Source organism: Papio anubis, chromosome 13 (genome assembly GCF_008728515.1).
Source record: "Papio anubis isolate 15944 chromosome 13, Panubis1.0, whole genome shotgun sequence".
NCBI classification, from domain to species: Eukaryota; Metazoa; Chordata; class Mammalia; order Primates; family Cercopithecidae; genus Papio; species Papio anubis.
This window is the reverse complement of record NC_044988.1, coordinates 3,811,739-3,834,882: the sequence shown is the minus strand read 5'-3', so window position 1 is coordinate 3,834,882 and position 23,144 is coordinate 3,811,739. Positions and strand designations below refer to the sequence as shown.

The window sequence follows — 23,144 nt, the reverse complement described above, 5'->3', positions numbered from 1 at the left end:
TCATGGAAATCTGTTTGACATTTCTTCTAAGTAGTTGCAGAGTTTTAACCAAAAAAAAAGTTTCCAAACAATGATCTTAGGAAAAACTGAACTGTGGGTTTTTTGAAGGAGAATGTTGGAACAAAGAGCTTTTATATAAAAGAAAGAGAGAAACAACTGAGTATTGAATACATATTTTTAGATCATGTGCCTAATCAGAGTCAGAGAATCTTTGCTTGTCGAGCCAGTTCTACCTTGGGTTTAAGTAAGAAACATTTATTGAAAAGTAAACATCCCACATTGCTGATTCAGTACTGAGTCCTGGTTGGCAAATCCTAAGGAAAGAGTTAAAAAAAAAAAAAAAAAACAGGTTTTATTTCTAAAAGCCCATCCTTTTGGATGCAGCAATTTTTCCTGGCTGAAGAAAGAAGCAGCAGCCAGGTTCTTACCGAGAGAAAAGTTTCCCCTTACCCCATCAACTATAATTTGTTTATTACTTCTCATTGATATGAAAGTATCTATAATTTGTTTGTTACGTCTCATTGATATGAAAGTGTCGTTAAAGAACCCAGCTTTTGAATGACAACATCCGTGGTAACATTAATAAGTTATTATTTATACTCATTCACAAGTTGTGAAGATTCTTCCTTTTTAATATTTGTCCAGTCTGCTTCCCCTCCACTCTTTCCAGAGTGATGTTCTTACTTCAGGCCTTCCTTGTTCCTCATCTGGATTCTATGGCACTAACCACTGACATCTTTTCAATCTGTTCTCAACTGTTTCCTGAGTCAGTAGTCTCAAATCCAAACCATGTGGTCCTTTACATCTGTATTTACATTTTCATAGACTGAAAGGCTACCCACCATGTGAAGAAGGTTGTAGTTTGGTGTTTAAGAAAGTAAACAGAGCCGGGAGTGGTGGCTCATGCCTGTAATCCCAGCACTTTGGGAGACTGAGGTGAGCAGATTATGAGATCAGGAGATCGAGACCATCCTGGCCAACATGGTGAAACCCCATCTCTACTAAAATACAACAATTTAGCTGGGCGTGGTGGTGGGCGCCTGTAGAATGTTCAAGAATGGCTTGAACCCGAGAGGCGGGGGTTGCAGTGAGCCAAAATCACGCCACTGCACTCCAGCCTGGCAACAGAGTGAGACTCCATCTCAAAAAAGAAAAAGGTAAACAATTCAGACCATTGTTAATACTAATAAGGAGTTTTTTTGCAAATAGGATATACAGGGTAGTTATAGATAAAATTAAATTCTGAGCTTGACTGAAAAAACATCTTAAGATTGGTCTCTCTGAAAGCAGTAGGAATTCTTTACAACTTCTGTTGGCCTTTTAAGGGGATATGAAGGAAAAGTTAGAGATAGCAATTGTTCAAAATCCATCTATAGAAAATGTTAGGAGACAGTTTTCCTTGGGTCTCTCAGGTCTCTTCATAGTCTGATGAGCAGATGCCCTGACCACTCTCTTTGGGGATCAACTCTTCACTAGTGTCTGGAGAGCTCTGCCTGGAGAACAGAAGGCACACGTTCTGACTTCCCGGATAATAAAAATGTTTCGCTTCAGGGCAAAGGTTGGCAGAATTTTTTGCAGCCCGCTTGTGAAACATTGGAGTTTCCTAAGCTTGGGGCTCCTCAGCTATGAGGCAAACCCCGTGCTTGTGCAGCCTCCACCTAGGCCCCTCTGCATTGCCCCCATGAGACTTGGGAGACAAAGAGAACCCGTGTGAACATGAAGCACGTGCAGCTGTGAGAAATAAAAGTTGTCTGTCTCTGACCCAGAAATCTCGTATCTTCTACCAGTGTCCGTAACACTGGCAAGCTAACAGGTCAAAGTCAGATCCTTTACAGTTGTTGACAGAGGGAACAACCTTCCATTTTCAAAATTTATCAGAGGAGAAATTCCAGAAGGAGAGAAGCAGTGATTGTGTGACCCTGATTCTTTCCCAGGGAGTCACACACTATTCTGGGAAGGGGGCTGAGGGTGGGTACTTGCTCTGGTTCTCAGTTCTGCCATCACTCCTAACCCAGAGTATGGTAAACTTGGGTGAAAAAAATGCAAATATGTGTAAATAGTGCTCTCCCATCAAGGGGAAAGGAAATTTACCTTTATCAAGGTAGGGTTTGTTTGTTTGTTTGTTTTTTGAGACAGGGTCTCACTCTGTCGCCCAGTCTGGAGTGCAATGGCACAATCTCAGCTCACTGCATCCTCTGCCTCCTGGGCTCACGCATTTCTCCCACCTCAGCCTCCCAAGTAGCTGGGACAACAGGCACGTGCCACCATGCCTGGCTAATTTTTTTTAATTTTTTGTAGAGATGAGGTTTTGCTCTATTGCCCAGGCTGGTCTCGAACTCCTGGGCTCAAGCGACCCTCCCACCTCCGCCTCCCAAAGTGCTGGGATTACAGGCGTGAGCCACCACGCCTGACCAGTTGAGGTTTGTACATATGTACCAAACATATGTTAGACTCACAGATACGCTATCCTATGAAGGTGGGTATTATTATCTCTGTTTTACAAAGGAGGAGATCGAGGTCCAGAGAGGTTGGGTATGAGATGAGGGCACATAGCTAGCAGGTGGGGAGCTGGGCTTCTATTCACGTCACTCTGATTCTGTCCAGAGTGGCCACAGGGCCTCTCAGCAGGACGTATACAGCTGATGTGCTGTTTTAATACAGGAAACTTTTCCCTTATACCATCAATAATAGTCTCAAAAAATTCACTTCACACCCACTGTTGACTTGCTTCATGTCTGGGTGTGTATAATTAGACTAAATATCCAGGCACTAGATTTAATTTTGGGGTTTTCATTCATAAGTTTGGTATTGACATGGTTGGCAGTTCTAATATAGTCTTTCAACTAAAATGTGTGAAATTTATTATGTGTATTTTATATAGAGTTTTGTTCGTAAGTCTGTTTTTTTCTCCACCACCTCCTTCTCTCAAAATAGGAACTAGTTAAAATTCTTGTTACAGTGTCCTGAATATAAATTTCTTTATCACCAGGTTAATTTTGATTCTGAAAATGGACCAATAGTTTACAACACCCTGAAGAAAATATTTAAGCACACGCTGGAAGAAAAAAGAAAAATGACAAAAGATGGCCCTAAGCCTGGCCTCTAGCTTTCCCTCGTGGTGAATATTTCAGACCTAAAGATCCAGATAGTATCTCTGTTCATATGTGAATAAGTCGAAGTTTGTGGGGCTACTTTTTCTCATAGCACTTTATTTTGAATGTTGTTGATTTGTGCTGAGAATGGTCGTCCCTATTTGAACCAATTATTTATTTTTAAATATCCTTGAGCTACATTTTTGTTTTGAAAAATTGCCATAAATTTGGTGCCACTTTCTTTATTTGACTGAGTTAATATTATTGCATTAACATTTTAAGTATATAGTGTTTACATTCTTATTCCTTTTGACGTTTTGGAAATAATCATAACTTGTCTTTCCAAAATAACCATTTTCTTGATGGAACTCTTCCTAGAGTTTTTACCAAATAGCTAACTTCAGTAGTAAAACCTCATTGTGTGTCCATTCCCCCACAAATGAACTAAGAAAGTCACCAAGTGTCTTAAGCTGTTTTATATTTGTTACGAAGAAGGCTATTGCTATAATATTTTTAAAGGGTCTTTTTTAACTTTGAAATTTTTTGTTTTTCCTTTTCTTTTTATAAATGTAACAGAGGGTTTCAAAGCATATTATTTTTCAGAGAGATTTAGTTTTACTTTAATGGAGTGACCGTGAAGTGGTTGGGATTTTTTACTTGTAGAAAGTAGACTTGCTCTTTGTCAGATTTCCAAACAACCTTGCCAGCCTTGGCTGTCAAAAGGAGGCAGGAGCAGTTCTCAACACACCAAGCCTTATTCCCACTCCCTTGGGTTGCTGCTAAGCCAAATAGCATCTTTAGAGAGAGGAAGTGGGATCAGAGGCAGGAAGTGTGGGAAGTTGCTAAGAAGCAGGGCTTGCCTCTGTCCTCCCAGGGACTCCACAGGGACATTCGTGCAGGGCAGGGGCTCTGTGCCAGCCCTACTCCGTGAGGTGCCACAGCCACTCTGCAGAGGTGACTCTTGGAGCTGGAGGAAGTCAAGACTGGGCCACTGTTTGTGCTGATGGTGTATTAGCATGAGCAGTGTGGCCCTGGCCCCACACTCCCAAATCTGCCACTCCATAAACCCACTTGCCTCAAGGTTCAATACTTGGCTGCTTTCTTACAATGAGAATTAAGATTTTTAAACTGAAGTTGACCATACAGGTTGCATTAGCCCTAACTGGCTTCATGTAAGAAGGGTGGCTGCCTAGACTAGTTCCTTGTAAGCTGAACCATCAATTAGCAATTGAAGCCATACTTTTATTTAAGTTAATATGTGGAGATACCAGAGGCCAAGCCACAGAGAGGATAATAGTTTTTCCCAGTAAAGGTGATATTAATCAGACTAATTTCAAACTAAAGAAGTTACTACCTAAAGACAGAATTCAGGGGAAGCAAGACTCATTTAGAACAAATGAAATTTCTCCAGTCCTACATTTCTGAATTAACCTCTAGCACATCAAAAATATTTCAGTCATTATCAGTCTCACTAACTCTAATGCCAAATGCTAAATGCAGTGTTCTTTCACACTGTTTTAATTTTCTTGGGAAATCAAGTCCAATGGATGTTAATTAAGTGGGTTGCCCATCCTCTTTATGACGGCATTAGGAGAGCACTGTGCTGTCAAGTGCCTGGCCTGGGAAAGAAGGGGAAGAAACAATGCATTTTATCCAAAGGTACACTATAAAAATACAGTTTTTCCAAAAAAAAAAAAAAGATGTTTGTTCTCATCTCAGTTGGCCTCATTTGGGCAAGTGACCCACAGGTCTTTTGGCGAGTTCGCTATTTGCCTGTTGAAATACTTGTTTCAACTTAGAGAACAGTTATGATGTGACCTTAGCATTGCACGACTAAAATTCTAAGCCTGAAACCTGAAAAAAGAGATATGACAAGGGAAATTAATCAGGCTATATATAAGTATTGTATTTATTTGAATAAAAGCAAAAAGAACAACCCATAATCCTAGTCTTGTACTTCTTTACCTTGATGCTCTAGGACATCTGATGATAAAGACAAGGTTTTGCTCTTAGATTTTCCTGACAGGCAGATTGAGTTGTCGGCTGAGTCACTGAGCCAAGCTCTAGTTAGTGCAGACTCCTTCCGTCAGTTCAGCATGACCAAACATTGGGGGGTTGGGATAGGTGAGTTCTAAGAGGAATAGCTGAGGAAAATCTCCAAGCTGACAAGATTCCTACTTTCCCATATTTGGATGAGGAGTTCTTTGTAGCCCAGAGGACAGAAATCTCACCTATTGGGAGAAATGATAAGGTTGAAAAATTCAGTTCAACAGAAATAGGAAGGTTAAGGGCACACACATGTTAAGAACTTACCTTGGGCCAGCCGTATCCGTTACCTCGCTGAATTAACAGAGAGAAGTCTTTTTTATTTCATTTATTTATATTTATTTATTTTTTTGAGATGGGGGTCTTACTCTGTAGCCCAAGCTGGAATGCAGTGGCATGATCTTAGCTCACTGCAACCTCCGCTCCCAGCCTCAAGCCATCCTCCCACCTCAGCTTCCTGAGTAGCTGGGACTACAGGCACACGCCATCACATCCGGCTAATTTTTTTTTTTTTTTTTTTTTTTTTTTTTTTGTAGAGATAGGGTTTTGCCATGTTACCCAGGCTTGTCTTGAACTCCTGAGCTCAAGTGATCCTCCCAGCTTGGCCTCCCAGAGTCCTGGGATTACAGGTGTGAGCCACCGCACCTGGCCTGAGAAGTCTTAATCATAACTGTATGACGTGAGATGTGGAGTCTGATGGACCCCATGCTGTGCCCTCCTCTCTGCTCATGTTAACTGCCTATGGGACTCTTAACCTGGCAAAGCCGCCCAGTCAAAGTGCCTTCTCAGGGACCTTGAGGTCCCTTTAGCACTAAATGTTATGATGGCATTAAAAGAGCACTGTGCTGTCCATAACTTAGTAAAAATATTACACATCTGTCCTCTGGAAAAGGCTGAACCAGCTCTATTACTATCATACGATGCTCTCTAGTATATCACACTTAGAGGAAGTACATGATTTCTTGCCACTATTGCCTTTTCTTACTTCAGAGAGCTTAATAATGCCCTTTGAGACAAATTGCTGCTGGTGGTAGAGCTCGCTTCATTTATTTATGTAACTCAGAATATCTGTGCTGAGTTACTTAGTCATATCTTCAACCAGCTTCCCAGCTTCATCACTCTGGATTCCATGAAAACCACCATATATCATAATTCAATAGAGATAAAGTTTCTCTATTTTCTCTTAAATGGAGAATGCTTGCTGATATGATTGGGTGCTATTTCAGGCCAGTCTCCAGATGTCTGAAAAAATATCCAGGGACAATATAATGTAGATTGAGTGCAAGCCACAAGTTCATGACATCTAACAGCTCCCATGTAATTGGGGGGTCCATTTAAAAATGACAGCTTACTCATAGGATCTTTATTATTGTTCCAAATTAACAAGCATTAGTATATTTTCAGTGCAGGTAAATCAAGAACAACATTCTCTTTGATGCTTTTTATGAATGGCACAAGATTAGCATGTTACCTAAGAGAGCTTTTCTCAATGCTAGATGGCTGCAAATTGTTTATAGATAAAGTAGCAGGAGAAAAATTCAACAAAATCTTGTTTCTCAGTGATGCATTATTTTTTTAGTTATGCTTTTAGGCATGAGCTAATCTCTGATTACCTCAACACTGACAATAAAACTGATTTATAAGTAATCACAATGGAACCATTCAGTGTTGGAGCTTGACAAGCCTTTGTTCAAAGCTTGTCACTAAAAATAATGTCCCAATAAGACTTAAATGTCATAAAACCTTTTGCAATGAAAATAAAAGTTTCATACATCCACTGAAACTTATACAGTAAGAGAAGCCTGCTAAGCCCTTGCCACTCGGCTTTCTTCATTAAAATGAAAAGATATTTTACTCTTGAGATTGCCTATTTTAGAGAAAAATTACATTTTGAAGATGGGTTCCTACTTAGCTGATCTTTAGAAAGCAGTCTGACAGTAGCCTCTGGTTTTGATTTAATGAGTTGCTTTATCATTTTTTTTTTCTCCTCTTAAAAATTAAAACAGACCAGGCATGGTGGCTATAATCTTAGCACTTTGGGAGCTGAGCCAGGCAGATCACAAGGTCAGGAGTTTGAGACCAGCCTGGCCAATAGGGTGAAACCCTGTCTGTACTAAAAATACAAATTTAGCCAGGCGTGGTGGTGGACACCTGTAGTCCCAGCTACTTGGGAGGCTGAGGCAGGAGAATCGCTTGAACCTGGGAGGCGGAGGTTGCAGTGAGCCGAGATCACGCCATTGCACTCCAGCCTGGGCAACAAAGCGAGACTCCATCTCCAAAAAAAAAAAAGAAAAGAAAACAAACTACTGAGACTTTTGATTTAGGCTGAACCATAGGGAGTGGCCAATTTTTGGTAAAAAATGATCAAGTACTGGCCATTTCATGTGGTTCAACCTAATATCAAACTCAGTATTTCCAGGACTAATAGGTGACATTTCCTGAATTAATTTTGGTAGGTTTAGATTAGGTGATCAATTTCTAAGACTCTCCTGTGTGCTCACAGTAGAGTTCCAGTACAACTGTAAGCAACAAATATGAAACATATTCTTTCAGCAACATGTCTGTGCCTATTCTGCTTGGCCCTCTGCTAATTCTGGGGACACACAGGAATTATGTATTCAGTCATTCAACCCTCTAGGAGTCATGTTGCCTATCCCTCAAAATTCATGTGTTGGAAACTTAATTCCCAATGCAACAGAGTAGGAAGGTGCAGCCTTTTAGGAGGTGTGTAGGTCATAAGCGCTCTACCCTCATGAATGAACTAATATTATTAGTAAAAGACCTGATGGAGGGAATTCTTTTTTTGCTCTTCCACTTTATCATGTGAGGACACAGCATGCTCCCCTTCAGATGGCGCAGCATGTAAGGCACCATCTTGGAAGCAGAGAGTAGCCCTCACCAGATGACAGTGCCTTGATCTTGGCCTATCCAGCCTCCAGAACTGTGAGAATAAATGTCTGTTTAAGTTGCCCAGCCTGTGGACTAAGACCACGATTGGTACCAGGGGAGTAGGGTGTTGCTAAAACAAATACCTAAAAATGTGGAAGCGGCTTTGGAACTGGGTAATGGGTTGAGGCTAGAAGAGTTGTGAAATGAAAGCAGGAAAAAGCTTGTATTGCCACGAGTGGAGCATTAAGGGTGATTCTGGTGAGGGCTCAGAAGAAGAGGAGAGCTGTGGGGAAATTCTCACTCATTCTTCTGAGAAACTGCGTAAGTGGTTTTGAACCAAATGCTGATAAAAATATGGACTGTAAAGACCATTCTGATTAGGTCATAGACAGAAATGAAGAATATCACTGGAAACTGGGGAAAAGGAAACTTGTTACAAAGTGGCAAAGAATATGGCTGAATTATGTCCATGTCTGTGTTCTAGGACTTTGTTAGGGGCAGAACTAAGGAGCAATGAACTAGAATATTTGGCAGAAGAAATTTCTAAGCAGGAAAGTGTGCAGGATGCTGTGTGGTTTCTCTTAACTGCTTATGTTAAAATGTTAAAATGGGAGAAGAGGAATTATTTAAAGACAGAATTTATAATTCAAAGGGAAGCAGAACATCAAGATTTGGACAATTCTTAGTCCAGCCATGTAAAGAAAAAGATTTAGACAATTCTCAGTCCAGCCACGTAAAGAATAAAAAAGTATGTGTGATGGCTCATGCCTGTAATCCCAGCATTTTGGGAGGTTGAGGCGAGTGGATCACTTGAGGTCAGGAGTTCGAGACCAGACTGGCCAACATGGTGAAACACCGTCTCTACTAAAAATACAAAAGTTAACTGGGCGTGGTGGCAGGCGCCTGTAATCCCAGCTATTTGGGAGCCTAAGGTAGGAGAATCACTTGAACCCAGGAGGCAGAGGTTGCAGTGAGCTGGGTTGGCACCACTGCACTCCAGCCTGAGTGACAGAGTGAGACTCCGTCTCAAAAAAAAAAAGAAAAAAAAAGGAGTTTTAGGCCGGGCATGGTAGCTCATGCCTATAATTCCAGCACTTTGGAAGGCCGAGGTGGGTAAATCACTTGAGATCAGGAGTTCGAGACCAACCTGGCCAACATGGTGAAACTCCATCTCTACTAAAACTACAAAAAAAAAAAAAAAAAAAAATTAGCCAGACATTGTGGCAAGCACCTGTAATCCTAGCTACTCGGGAAGCTGAGGCAGGAGAATCACTTGAACCCAGGAGGTGGCGTCTGTAGTGAGCCGAGATCGCGTCACTGCACTTCAGCCTGGACAACAGAACGAGACTTTGTCTCAAAAAAAAAAAAGTATGTTTAGAAGATAGCACACAGGGTGTGGCCAGGCTACCATTTGATGAGATTAGTATGGATACAAGAAAGCCATGTGCTATTTATCAAGACAATGGGAGAATGACCCCAAAGGTATTATGGACATCTTGGTACAAGGGGAGGGGGCAACCATGCCCATCAAAAGCCCAGAGTGCTAGGGTCTTGGGGACAGATGGATTTTGAGGAGGGGCCCAGGGTGCTCATGGGACCTGTGTGCTCACTGCTGAGGGCCACCTTGGGTCTCTCCACCCTGCACTCTGGCACAGTGCTCCTTGGCCACCCCACCTCTGATTCAAGCAGGCCCAGGTCCAGGTAGGACCACTGCTCTGGAGGGTGCAAGCAGTGAGCCTTGGTACATCCACATGGTGCTTAATTCCGCAGGTGTGCAGAGTGCAAGAGCTGTGGAGGCATGGCTTCCTTCACCTAGATTTCAAGGAATGCCTCAGTGGGCCCAGGCAGAGAACTGCTGCAAAGACCAAGTCTCTGCAGAGAGCCCCCCCTAGGGCAGTGCCTAGTGGAGTCATAAGCGTGGGGCTGCCCCAGAAACCCCAGAAGTGTAGAAGCACCAGCATACAGTGCCAGTCTGGGAAAGCTGCGGGCAGGTTATTTCAGTGCATGGGAGCTGCAGCATGGGCTGTACCCAGCAAAGCCACGTGGGTGGGCCTGCCTGAGGCCACGGGGACCTAACCTCCACCCCAGTGTACCTGGAAGGTGGGACATGGAGTCAAAGATTATTCTCATGCTTCAAGATTTAATGTTGGGCTGGGCACAGTGGCTTGTGCCTGTAATCCCAACCCACTGGGAAGCCCAGGAGGGAGGATTGCTTGAGGCAGAAGTTTGAAACCAGCCTCGGCAATGTAGTGAGACCCCATCTCTACAAAAATAAAAAAAAATTAGCTCAGCAGAATGGCACAGACATGTAGTCCTAGCTACGGGAGAGGCTAAGGCAGGAAGATTGTTTGAGCCCAGAAGTTCATGGTTGCAGCAAGCTATGATCGTACACGGTCTGCTCTCCAGCCTGGGTGACAGAGCAAGACACTGTCTCAGAAAAAATTGAAATTAAAAAAAAAAAAAAGATTTAATGTTTGTCTTGTTAGGTTTTGGACTTACGTGGGACCTCTTACTCCCTTCTTTTCTATTGCTCCCTTTTGGAATACGAATGTCTGTCCTGTGACTGTTCCACCATTGTATTTTAGAAGTATGTAACTTGTTTGATTTCACAGGCTCACGGCGGGAGAGCAATTTGCCTCAGAATGACTCTTACTTTGAGTCTCATCCATATCTGATTTAGATGGGACCCTGTACTTTAGCTTTGAATTGTTACTGGAACAAATTAAGACTTTAGGGGCAATGGGATGGAATGAATGTATTTTACATATAAGAAAGATACAAATTTGGGCGGTCAGAGGTGGAATGTTACAATCTGAATATGTACCCCAAAATTTGTAGTGTTAGGGAGGTGTGGCCTTTCGGGAGGTGTTTAGTTCATGGGGCCTGTAGCCTCATATATTGATTAATGCTATTATAAAAGGGCTTGACAGAGAAAGTGTGGTCTTTTTTCGTCCTTCCATTTTCTGTCATGTAAGGACACAGCATTCCTCCCCTCTGGAGGGTGCCGCATTCAAGGCACCATTTTGGAAGCAGCTAGCAAACTTCGTTAAATGCTGGCATCTTGGATCTTGGCCTTCACACCCTCTAGAACTGTGAGAAATGAATTTCTGTTGTTTATAAGCTACCCAGTCTGAGATATTCTGTTATAGCAGCACAGGCAGACTAAGACACAAGTATGGTGCACATCCATACCTACAGCAGCGCTTGTCCATGACATTTTCTGTACCTCTGTTGTCACCCTAATTAGTTTGGCATTACCTACCATCTAGATACCTCCTTCAGTCCACACTTTCATTCCTTATATACAATACTGGATGATTAATACTCAACATGTCCTTCAAAACTCAGCTCTTTTTCCTTGGAACAAAATATATGCTAATTAACTTTTTGTTAAATATAATTAAATTTATCTACCTGACTACCACACAGCCCAAAGAGATGGGGAGGTGTTATAGACTGAATGTGTCCCCCATAAAATTCATGTGTTGAAGTCCTAACCCCAGTAACTCAGAATGTGATTGTCTTTGGAGGTAGGGTCTTTAAAGAGGTAATTAAAGTGAAATGAAGTCATTGAGGTGGCCCCAATTCTAATCTGACTAATGTTCTTATAAAACGAGGAGACTGAGGCCAGACCCAGTGGCTCATGCCTGTAATCCCACTACGTTGGGAAACCAAAGCATGCAGATAACTGGAGGCCAGGAGTTCAAAACCAGCCTGGGCAACATGGTGAAACTCTGTCTCTAAAAAAAAAAAAAAATTGCCGGACATGGTGGCTCATGCCTGTGGTCCTAGCTCCTTGGGAGGCTAAAGTGGGAAGATCACTTGAGCCTGGGAGGTGGAGGTTGCAGTAAGCAGAGATTGTGCAACTGTACTCCAGCCTGGGTGACAGAGGGAGACCCTATCTCAAAAAAAAAGTAAAAAAAAAAAAAAAAAGAGAGGAGATTGAGACACAAACATGGACAAAGGGAAGACTATGTGGAGACACAGAGAGAAAATTGTCATCTACAAGCCAAGGAGTGAGGCCTCAGAAGGAACCAACCCTGGTGACACATTGATCTCAGACTTCTGGCCTCCAGAGCCATGAGACAATACATTTCTGTTGTTTAAGCCACCTAGTCTGTGGTACTTTGTTATGGAGCCCGTAGTAACCTAATACAGAATATAAAATTCCCTGCTGTTCCTTAATTCTTCCACTATAACTTGTGTGTATTTCTTTATAGTTCTGTCTTAACATATTTCTTGATTTTTCCTGTTTAAAAACTTTACATAAATTGAACAATGCTATGTGTATTCTCCTGTGACTTGCCTTTTCTGTTCAATGTGCTATTCACATTTCTCCATATTGATGTGTAAGCTGTAGCTTATTTGTATTCACTGCTCTATGGCATTCCATTGTATGGATATTCCACAAATTACCTCTTTTAAAACTTGTGATGGACATTTGGGTTGTTCATATTTTCACATGTCTCTGGGTATACATGTGCAAGAGTTTCTGTAGGCTATGTAGCTAAGAGTAAAATTTGTGAACTTTAGGGTATATACAATTTCAATTTCCTAGGTAATGACAAATTATTTCTCAAAATGATTGTACCAGTTCATATTCCCAACAGCAGTAAATGAGAGTTCCCACTGCTCTGCATCCATGTCAACACTTAGTATTGACTGACTTTTTGATTTTTGCCAGATTCAGTTGGTATGAGATAGTACCTCAAATGTGTTACCTTGTTACATGTTTTGAGCCATTTGTGTTTCTTTTCTCTAGTGCTTGTTCATGCATTTTTCAATTTTTTTACTGTAGTAAAATATATATAATGAAATTTATCATTTTACTCATGTTTAAATATATAGTCCAGTGTTATTAAATACATTCATAAATGTTGTACAGCCATTACCACTATTCATCTATTTAACTCATCATTTTGTAAAACTGAAATGTTATACCTATTAAGAACTCCCCCATTCTCCAACATGCCAGCCCCTGGTGACACCATTCTTTTTGTGTCTCTCATTTTAACTACTCTAAATAGTGGAATAACACAGTATTTGTCTTTTGTGACTGGTTTATTTCACTTAGCAAAATATCTTCAAGGTGCATCCATGTTGTAGTATAATGCAAAGTTTCCTTCCCCTTTAAAGTGGAATAACATTCCATTGTATGTATATACCACATTTTGCTTATCCATTCATCTGTCAGTAGACACTTGGGTTGCTTATGTTTGAGCTATTGTGAATTATGCTGCTGTGAATATAGGTATACAAGTATCTCTTCAAGACTCTACTTTTAATTCCTTTGGGTACACAGCCATAAGTGGAATTGCTGGATCATATGGTAATCCTGTGTTTAAATTTTTGAGGAACCACCACACTGTCTTCCACAGTGATTGTACCATTGTATATTCCCACCAACAGTGCCCTAGGGTTTCCGTTTCTCCACATCCTTATTTTCTGGGTATTTTTGACAATAGCCTTCCTCATGGATATGAAGTGGTATCTCACTGTAGTTTTGATTTGCATTCCTTTAATGACTAGTGATATTGAGCATCTTTTCATGTGCCTATTGCCTTTTCATGTATCTTCTTTGGAGAAATGTCTATTCAAGTCCTTTGATCATTTTTCAGTTGGTTTGTATTTTGTTGTTGAGTTTTAGTTCTCTATATATTCTGGATATTAAGTCCTTATTAAAGATATGATTTGCAAATATTTTCTCCCATGCTATGGGTTGCTTTTTTACTCTATTGACTGTGTCTTTTGATGCACAAAATTTTTTAATTTTCATGAAGTCTAATTTTCTATTTCTGTTTTGTTGCCATTTCCAAGAAATCACTGCCAAATCCAATGTTGTGAAATTTTTGCTGTTTTTTTTCCCTAATAGTTTTATTGCTTTAGGTTTTACATTTAGGTCTTTCATCCATTTTGAGTTCATATTTTTTACATGACATTAGATAAGGGTCCAATCACATTATTCTGCATGTGGATATCCAGTTTTCCCAGCACTACTCGTTGTTGAAAAGGACTGTAAGGTCTTGGCACCCTTATCAAAAGCTATTTGAAACTAGATGTGGTGGTATGGGCATGTAATCCCAGCTACTAGGGAAGCCAAGGCAGGAAGATTGCTAGAGCCCAGGAGTTCAAAACCAACCTGGACAACATAAGGAAACCCTCTCTCAAAAAAAAAAAAAAAAAAATGGTGACTGGGCACAGTGGCTCATGCCCGTGTGATCCCAGCACTTTGGGAGGCTGAGGCAGGTGGATCACTTGAGGCCAGGAGTTCAAGACCAGCCTGGCCAACATAGCCAAACCCCATCTCTACTAAAAATACAAAAATTAGTTGGGTGTGGTGGCATGCACCTGTATTCCCAGCTACTTGGGAGACTGAGGCACGAGAATTACTTGAACCTGGGAGGCAGAGGTTGCAGTGAGCCAAGATCGGGCCACTGCACTCCAGCCTGGGCAACAGAGCGAGACTCCATCTCAAAAAAAAAAAAAAAAAAGAAAAAGAAAGTAATTAGACCATATATGCAAGAGCTATTTCTGGGCTCTCTATTTCATCTCATTGGTTTATATGTCTGTCTTTTTGCCAGTGCCATACTGTTTGGATTAGTATAGCTTTGTAGTAAGTTTTGAAATCAGGAAGTGTGAGTTATCCAGCTTTATTCCTTTTCAATGTTGTTTTGGCTATTATTAAAGGTCCCTTGAGATTCCATATGAATTTTAGAGTGAACTTTTTTATTTCTACAAAAAAAAAAATCACTGGGTTTTTGATAGAGATTTCACTGAATCTGTAGATCACATTGGGTAGTTTTGACATTTTAACAGTAATCTTCAGTCCAGGCACTGTGGCTCACACCTGTAATCCCAGCACTTTGAGAGGCCAAGGCAGGTGGATCACCTGAGGTCAGGAGTTTGAGACCAGCCTGACCAACATGGCAAAGCTCCATCTCTCCTAAAATTACCAAATTAGGCCGGGTGCGGTGGCTCACGCCTGTAATCCCAGCACTTTGGGAGGCCGAGGCAAGCAGATCATGTCAGGAGATCGAGACTATCCTGGCTAACACGGTGAAACCCCATCTCTACTAAAAATTTAAAAATTAGCTGGGCCTGGTGGCAGGAGCCTATAGTCCCAGCTACTTGGGAGGCTGAGGCAGGAGAATGGCGTGAACCCAAGAGGTGGAGCTTGCAGTGAGCTGAGATCATGCCACTGCACTCCAGCCTGGGCAACAGAGCGAGACTCTGTCTCAAAAAAAAAAAAAAATGAAATTAGTCACGCATGGTGGCACATGCCTGCCTGTAATCTCATCTACTCAGTAGGCTGAGGCAGGTGAATTGCTTGAACCTGGGAGGCTGAGGTTGTCATGAGCCGAGATCGTGCCACTGCACTCCAGCTTGGGCAACAAGAATGAAACTCGGTCTCAAAAAAACAAAACAAAACCAAAAAAAAAGCAACACTAAACAATATTCTTCCAATCCGTGAACACGGGATATGTTTCTATTTATGTTCTTTTTTAATTTATTTCAGCAATGTGCTTTTAGTTTTTATTGTAGGAGTTTTTCACTTCTTTGGTTAATTGTATTTTACTCTTTTTGATGTTGCTTTAAATGGAATTGTTTTTGTAATTTTCTTTTAGATTGTTCATTGTTAGTGTATACAAATACAACTGATTTTTATGTGTTTATTTTGTAGCCTGCTATTTTGCTGAACTTACTAGTTTTAGTAGGTTTTTGGTGAAATCTTTAGGGTTTTCTTTATAAGATTATTGCATTTACAAACAGATAATTTTACTTCTTCCTTTCCAATTTGGATGCCTTTTATTTATTTATTTTGCATAGTTACTGCAGCTAAAACTTCTAGTACTATTTTGAATAGAAGTGGCAAAAGCAGGCATTCCTGTCTTGTTCCTGATCTTACAGGAAGAGCTTTCAGTCTTTCACCATGATGTTTATGATGTTTGCCGTAGGTTTTTGATATATGGCCTTTATTTTGTTGAGATAGTTTCTTTCTGTTCCTAGTTTGTTTCGTGTTTTTATCATGAAAGAGTGTTGAATTTTGTCAAATGCTTTTTCTGCATCAATTGAGATGATCGTGTGGGTTTTTTTCTTCTTTCTGTAATGTGGTGTATCACATTGATTGATTTTCATATGTGGTACCATCTTTGCATTCCTGGAATAAATTATATTTGGTCATGGTATACAATCCTTTTAAAATGCTGCTGAATTTGTAGAACTTTGTGGAGAATTTTTGCATAAATGTTCATAAGGGACTACCTGATCAGAAAATGGGTAAAGGGAGTTCTATAAACAAAAGCAAATAATAATAGAAGATGGCTTGGAACTTCAGAAAGGAAAAAGAACATTGGAATGAGTAAATATAATGGAGTAGCCTCATGAGTTTATTAAATTACATTTAATGGTTGAAGTAAAAATTATACCCTTTGATGTTGTGTTTAATGTATATGGAATAAATACCTAAGGCAATTATATTTAAGAACTAGGGAGGGTATGAGGACATTATGGAAGTAAAATTTCTCTACTTCAATTAAAGTAATAAAGCATCAATAGATGTTAGACTGTGCTAAGTTACATTTGGATATATGTACTACCTAGAGTAATCACTAAAGAAACTGTACAAACGTGATTTTTAGAAAATGTTCAAATAGGCCCGGCGCTGTGGCTCGTGCCTGGAATCTCAGCACTTTGGAAGGCCGAGGCAGGCAGATTGCCTGAGGTCAGGAGTTCGAGACCAGCCTGACCAACATGGTGAAACCCCATCTCTACTAAAAATACAAAAATTAGCTGGGCATGGGGGCGGGCACCTGTAATCCCAGCTACCTGGAAGGCTGAGGTAGGAGAATTTCTAGAACCAAGGAGGCGGAGGTTGCAGTGAGCTGAGACAGGGCCATTGCACTTCAGCCTAGGCAACAAGAGTGAAACTCTGTCTAAAAAAAAAAAAAAAAAAAAAATTCAAGTAACCCACAGGAAAGTAAGAAAAGAAACAGAGGAGAAGCACAGAAAGCAAGCAGAACACAAATAATAAAAAGGCTGATTTAAGCTCTGACATATCAGTAAATAATTTAAATTCAAACGGTCTCAATATACCAATTAAATAATTGACAGAGTTTATTTAAAAACCATGATTAATAATATGCTGTCTATAAGAAACTCACTAATGTCACAAGTTGTTAAAAGTTAAAGGATAGAAAAAGATATATCATGCAAACATTACTTTTTAAAAAACATATTAGATACAGAGTTTAGAGCAAAGCAAATTACTACTATTATAGATAAGTATAATAGGAGTTTCTAAACAAGAAAAACAAAGTAATGGAAAAAAGTAAGTGTTAAAAAGCTATAATGCAACAAAAGCATTGTTCAATAAAAGAAGACTTAAAACTATATACTGAAAAGTTACTCCATTTACATGGGAAAATCAACCCAGCTGGCCAACAATGAGAAATGTTCTGGTAAAATTGTTGAATTTTAAAGGGAAGAAGAAGAAAAACAAACAAACAAACAAAAAGCCTTTGGACAATCAGAGAGAAAAAGACCAAGTCATTTATAAGGGAAATGATACCAGATTGACATCAGACTTTTCAAAAGCAACACTATGCCAGAGGACAATGAGTTCAGATGCTCAAGTGTTAATATAGTTTGAATGTTCTCCCTGCCCAAATCTCATGTTGAGATGTAATCCCTAGTGTTGGAGGTAGAGCCTGATGGGAGGTGATTGGATCATGGTGGGCAGAGTTCTCATCAATGGTTTAGCACCATCCCCTCTTGGTACCATATAGTGAGTGAGTTCTCACAAGATCTGGTTGTTTATAAGCACTGCCTCCCTCTCTCTCTTCCTCGTGCTCTGGCCATGTGAAGATACCTGCAGTAGCTTTGCCTTCCACCATGAATAAAAGCTCCCTGAGGCCTCTCCAGAAGCAGATGCTGCCATGCTTTCTATATAGCCTGTGGAACTGTAAACCAATTAAACCTCTTTTCTCATAAATTACCCAGTCTCATGTATTTCGTTATAGCAATGCAAGAACAGGCTGATACAGAAAATTAGTATTGAAAAGTGTGGCATTGGCCGGGCGCGGTGGCTCAAGCCTGTAATCCCAGCACTTTGGGAGGCCAAGACGGGCAGATCACGAGGTCAGGAGATCGAGACCATCCTGGCTAACACGGTGAAACCCCGTCTCTACTAAAAAATACAAAAAACTAGCCGGGCGAGGTGGCGGGCGCCTGTAGTCCCAGCTACTAGGGAGGCTGAGGCAGGAGAATGGCATAAACCCAGGAGGCGGAGCTTGCAGTGAGCTGAGATCCGGCCACTGCACTCCAGCCTGGGTGACAGAGCGAGACTCCGTCTCAAAAAAAAAAAAGAAAAGAAAAGCGTGGCATTGGTATAAAGGTACCTGAAAACATGGAAGCAGCTTAGGAATTGGGTAACAGGCAGAGGTTGGAGGAATGTGGAAGGCCCAGAAGAAGACAGGAAGATGAGGGAAAATTTGTAACATCCTAGAGACTTGTGAAATTGTTGCAACCACAATGCTGATAGTGATATGGAAAATGAATTCCAGGCAGAGGAGGTCTCATACAGGAATAAGAAAGTTATTGGGAACTGGAGTAAAGGTCACTTTTCCTGTGCTTTAGCAAAGAACTTGGCTGTACTGTGCTCCTGCTCTAGGGATCTGTGGAACTTTAAACTTGAGAGTGATGATTTCGGTTATCTGGTGGAAGAAATTTCTTTTTTGTTTGTTTGGTTTTTTTGAGACAGAGTCTCAGTCTGTCACCCAGGCTGGAGTAGATCTCGGCTCACTGCAGCCTCCGCCTCCCAGGTTCAAGCAATTCTTATGCCTCAGCCTCCCAAGTAGCTGGGATTACAGGCATGCACCACCATACCCAGCTAATTTTTGTATTTTTAGTAGAGACAGGGTTTCACCATGTTAGCCAGGCTGGTCTCGAATTGACCTCAAGTGATCCACCTGCCTTGGCCTCCCAAAGTGCTGGGATTACAGACATGAGCCACAATGCCCAGCCTTGGAAGAAATTTCTAAGCAGCAAAGCATTCAAGATGTTACCTGGGTGCTTCCAAGAACCTGTGTTCATATGTGTGAGCAAGGAAATGACCTGAAACTGGAACTCGTATTTAAAAGGGAAGCAAAGCAAAATTTGCGGCCTGGCCATGTGGTAGAAAAGAAAAGCTCATTTTCAGGGGAGGAATTCAAGCAGGCTACAGAAATTTGCATAAGTAAAAAGGAGCCAAATGCTAATAACAGAGATAATGGGGAAGAGCCCTTGAAGGTACTTCAGAGAACTTTGTGGCAGCCCCACCCATCCCAGGCTAGGAGGACTAAATGGTTTTGTGGGCCAGTCCCAGGGTCCCACTGTCCTGCACAGCCTCAGGACACTGCTCCCTGCATCCCAGCCACTCCACCTCCAACCATGGCTCAAAGGAGCCCAGGTACAGCTCTGGCTGCTGCTTCAGGGGGTGAAAACCATAAGCCGTGGTGGCTTCTACTTGATGTTAAGCATGTGGGTTCACAGAGTGCAAGAGTTGAGTCTTGGGAGTCTCCACCTAGATTTCAGAGGATGTATGGAAAAGCCTGGATGGTCAGGCAGAAGCCTGCTGCAGGGGCATAGCACTCATGGAGAACCTCTACTAGGGAAGTGCAGAGGAGAAATGTGGAGTTGGGGCCCCCACACAGAGTCCTTACTGGGGCACTGCCTAGTGGAGCTGTGAGAAGAGGGCCACCATCCCCCAAACCCAGAATGGTAGAGCCACTGATAGCTTGCACCATACGCCTGGAAAAGCTGCAAGCACTCAACACCAGCCTGTGAGAGTAGCCATGGGGGCTGACCCCCACAAAGGCACAGAGGCGGAGCTTCCCAAGGCATTGGGAGCCCACCCTTATACCAGTCTGCCCTGGATTTGAGACATGGAGTCAAAAGAGATTATTTGGGAGCTTTAAGATTAATGATTGCCCTTCTGGGTTTCAGACTTGCACATGGCCTGGAGACCCTTTCTTTTGGCCAATTTCTCCCTTTTGGAACATGAGTATTTACCCAGTGCCTGTACCCCCATTGTATCTTGGAAGAAACTCATTTGGTCTTTTTTTTACAGGCTTATAGGTGGAAGGGACTAGCCTTGTCTCAGATGAGATTTTGGACTTTGACTTTTGAGTTAATGCTGGAATAAGTTTAGACTCTCGGGGACTGTTGGGAGGGCATGATTGTATTTTCCAATGTGAGTAGGACATGAGATTTGGAGGGGCCAGGGGTGCAATGATATAGTTTGGATGTTGTCCTCACCCAAATCTCATCTGGAATTGTAATCCCCAATGTTGGAAGTGGGGCCTAGTGGGAGGTGATTGGATCATGAGGGGCAGAGTTCTCATGAATGGTTTAGCACCATCCCAGCCTCAGTACTCTATAGTGAGTGAGTTCTCACAAGATCTGGTTGTTTAAAAGTGTATAGTACCTCCCTCTTCTCTCTCTTCCTCCTGCTCCAGCTTTGTCTTCTGCCATAAGTAAAAGCTCCCCAAGGCCTCCTCAGAAGCAAATGCTGACATGATTTCTGTACAACCTGTGGAACTGGGAGCCACTTAAACTTCTTTTATTATAAATTATCCAGTCTCAGGTATTTATTTATTTATAGCAATGGGAGAACGGACTGATACAAATATCTTGTTAAGATGTAAATATTATCCAAAGTAATCTACAGAATAAATGAAGTTTCTGTAAAAATTCCAACATTCTTTTTTTTTTTTTGAGACAGAGCCTTGCTCTGTCACCCAGGCTGGAGTGCAATGGCACCTCACTGCAAACTCCACCTCCTGGGTTCATGCCATTCTCTTGCCTCAGCCTCCCGAGTAGCTGGGACTACAGGTGCCTGCCACCAGGCCTGGCTAATTTTTTTTTTTTTTTTTTTTTTTTTTTGTATTTTTAATAGAGACAGGGTTTCACCGTGTTAGCCAGGATGGTCTCGATCTCCTGACCTCATGATCCACCCGCCTCGGCCCCAATAGCCTTTTTTTACAGAAATGGAAAAGAGATTTTCTAATCAGCCAATGCAACCTTTGTATATGTAAAGACCACAAACTTACATGAACATAGATGATATAGTTTGGCTCTGTGTCTGCACCCAAATCTCATGTCAAATTGTAATCCCTATGTGTTGGAGGAGGGACCTGATGGGAGGTGACTGAATCATGGGGGCGGATGTTCCACTTGCTATGTTCATTATAGTGAGTTCTCACTAGATTTGGTTGTTTGGAACTGTGTAGCACCTCCCCCTTGGCTCTCTCTCTCTCCTGCTCTGACACGTAAAGACATGCTCTCTTCCCCTTTGCCTTTGGCCATGACTGTAAGTTTCCTGAGGCCTCCCAGGCATGCTTCCTATAGAGCCTGCAGAACTATGAGTCAATTAAACCTCTTTTTTTCATAAATTACCCAGTCTCAGGTAGTTCTTTATAGCAGTGTGAGAATGGACTCATACAGTATAATAACTTATTTGAATATTGTTCAAATGAGTCCTTCCTGAGGAGTCTTCTAGACGAGGGATCAGAAAACGATGGTCTGCAGGCCAGTCTGGCTCACTACTTGTTTTTGTGTGGTGCATGAGCCATACAAAAAGTGTAACGTAAATATCGATGGGTCCATATAGATATAAATAAATGTTTCAACTTGAAATAAGTGGGGGAGATTAGATAAATTGCCTGTACAGAATAATTCCAGATTAATTTATGTAGCTAATTCCCTCTCCCCGCCACCAAAATGGGGGATGCACTTAGTAACTTGCTTCCAAAAAGTAGAGTATTGAAGTGAGGTTGTGGGGACAGAGAATAAGTTTACAGTGAAACAAACCTGACAAACCCTACCTCAGCCATGTGATCAAGGTTAACTTCCTCAGTAATGTTGGAAGCATGTTGATAGCATGTATCCATGATATATTGTGATGAGAATGCCACTTTACTTCTGCAGCCTCCCTCTCCAAACCCCAAATCCCAGACTAACTATGAGAAAAACATCAGGCAACCCCAAATTGAAGGACATTCTGCAAAAAGTCTGGGAAGTTCTTCTCAAAACTACCAAGGTGATCAAGGACAAGGGAAGTCTGAGAAACTGTCATAGACCAGAGAACACTAAGGAGACAGAATGAATAAATGTAATGTGGCATCTTGAATTGGATCCTGGAACAGAAAAAAGACATTGAGGAAAAATTAATGAAATCCAAACAAAGCATCACGTGTAGTTAATAATGATGTGCCAATGTTGGTTTCTTAGTTGTGATACAGGTACCATGGGAAACTGGGTCAGGAGTATATAGCGATTCTCTGTACAATCTTTGCAACTTTTCTTAACCTGCAAATATTATTTTTTAAAGTTTATTTTTAAGAAAGTTTTAAGGTATATATTAGACTGAATATTTGTGTCTGCACAAAATATATATGTGTTGAAGTCCCAAACTCCATGTGACTATATTTGGAGATGGGGCCTGTGAAGAAGTGATTATGGTTAAATGAGCTCATAGTGGGGTGTGCTCGTAATCTGATAGGGCTGGTGCCTTTATAAGAAGAGAAAGATACCAGAGGTCTTTCTCCACCATGTGAGGACACAAGAAAGTGGACATTTACAAGACAAGAAGACAGCCCTCCCCAGGAATTCACCCTGCCAGATAGTGCTCTGGGACTTTTATCCTCTGGAACTGTGAGAATAAAATTTCTGTTGTTTAAGCCACTCAGTCTGTGGTATTTTGCTGTGGCAGCCTGAGCTGACAAATATGAGGTGCATGACTGTACTATGGCGGGGGTGTGCACAGGATGCTACTAGAACACTACGAAAGAAATACAATAATACATTATAAACTTCTGATGGTACTATACACGACAGCCTCTGAAATATTCACCCAAAACTGGAACCTGAATCACATCTCACTATAAGTTTAACAGAGGACCGAGAATCACTTTGAAGACAACATGGAGATGCAACCAGAATAATCATTCTCTAAGAAGCTATACAGGACAAATAACCTGCATTCTTCAATAAATAAACTACAAGGGAGAGACTAGCAAGGAATCAATACACTGAAAAGGACCTATCTGCCAAATACAATGTGTAGACCTAGTTAGGATC

General features: G+C 41.3%; 1 protein-coding gene across 16 annotated transcripts in view; it reads left to right on the top strand.

Annotated features, from left to right (window-relative positions):
* Positions 1 to 22,746, top strand: part of PTPDC1 (protein tyrosine phosphatase domain containing 1) — a 101,447-nt gene extending 78,701 nt beyond the window's left edge. For 11 of the 16 annotated variants that reach the window (XM_021927732.2, XM_021927727.2, XM_021927728.2 and 8 more), the window contains one exon: positions 21,993 to 22,746. In XM_021927732.2, the coding sequence (XP_021783424.1) occupies positions 21,993 to 22,142 (150 nt within the window). In that variant the 3' untranslated portion in view covers positions 22,143 to 22,746. Of the gene's footprint in view, positions 1 to 2,989; positions 5,036 to 21,992 lie in introns of those variants that run through there. The other 5 variants (XM_021927725.2, XM_021927721.2, XM_021927722.2 and 2 more) reach the window with 3 other exon arrangements.
* Positions 22,747 to 23,144: the final 398 nt, after the last annotated feature.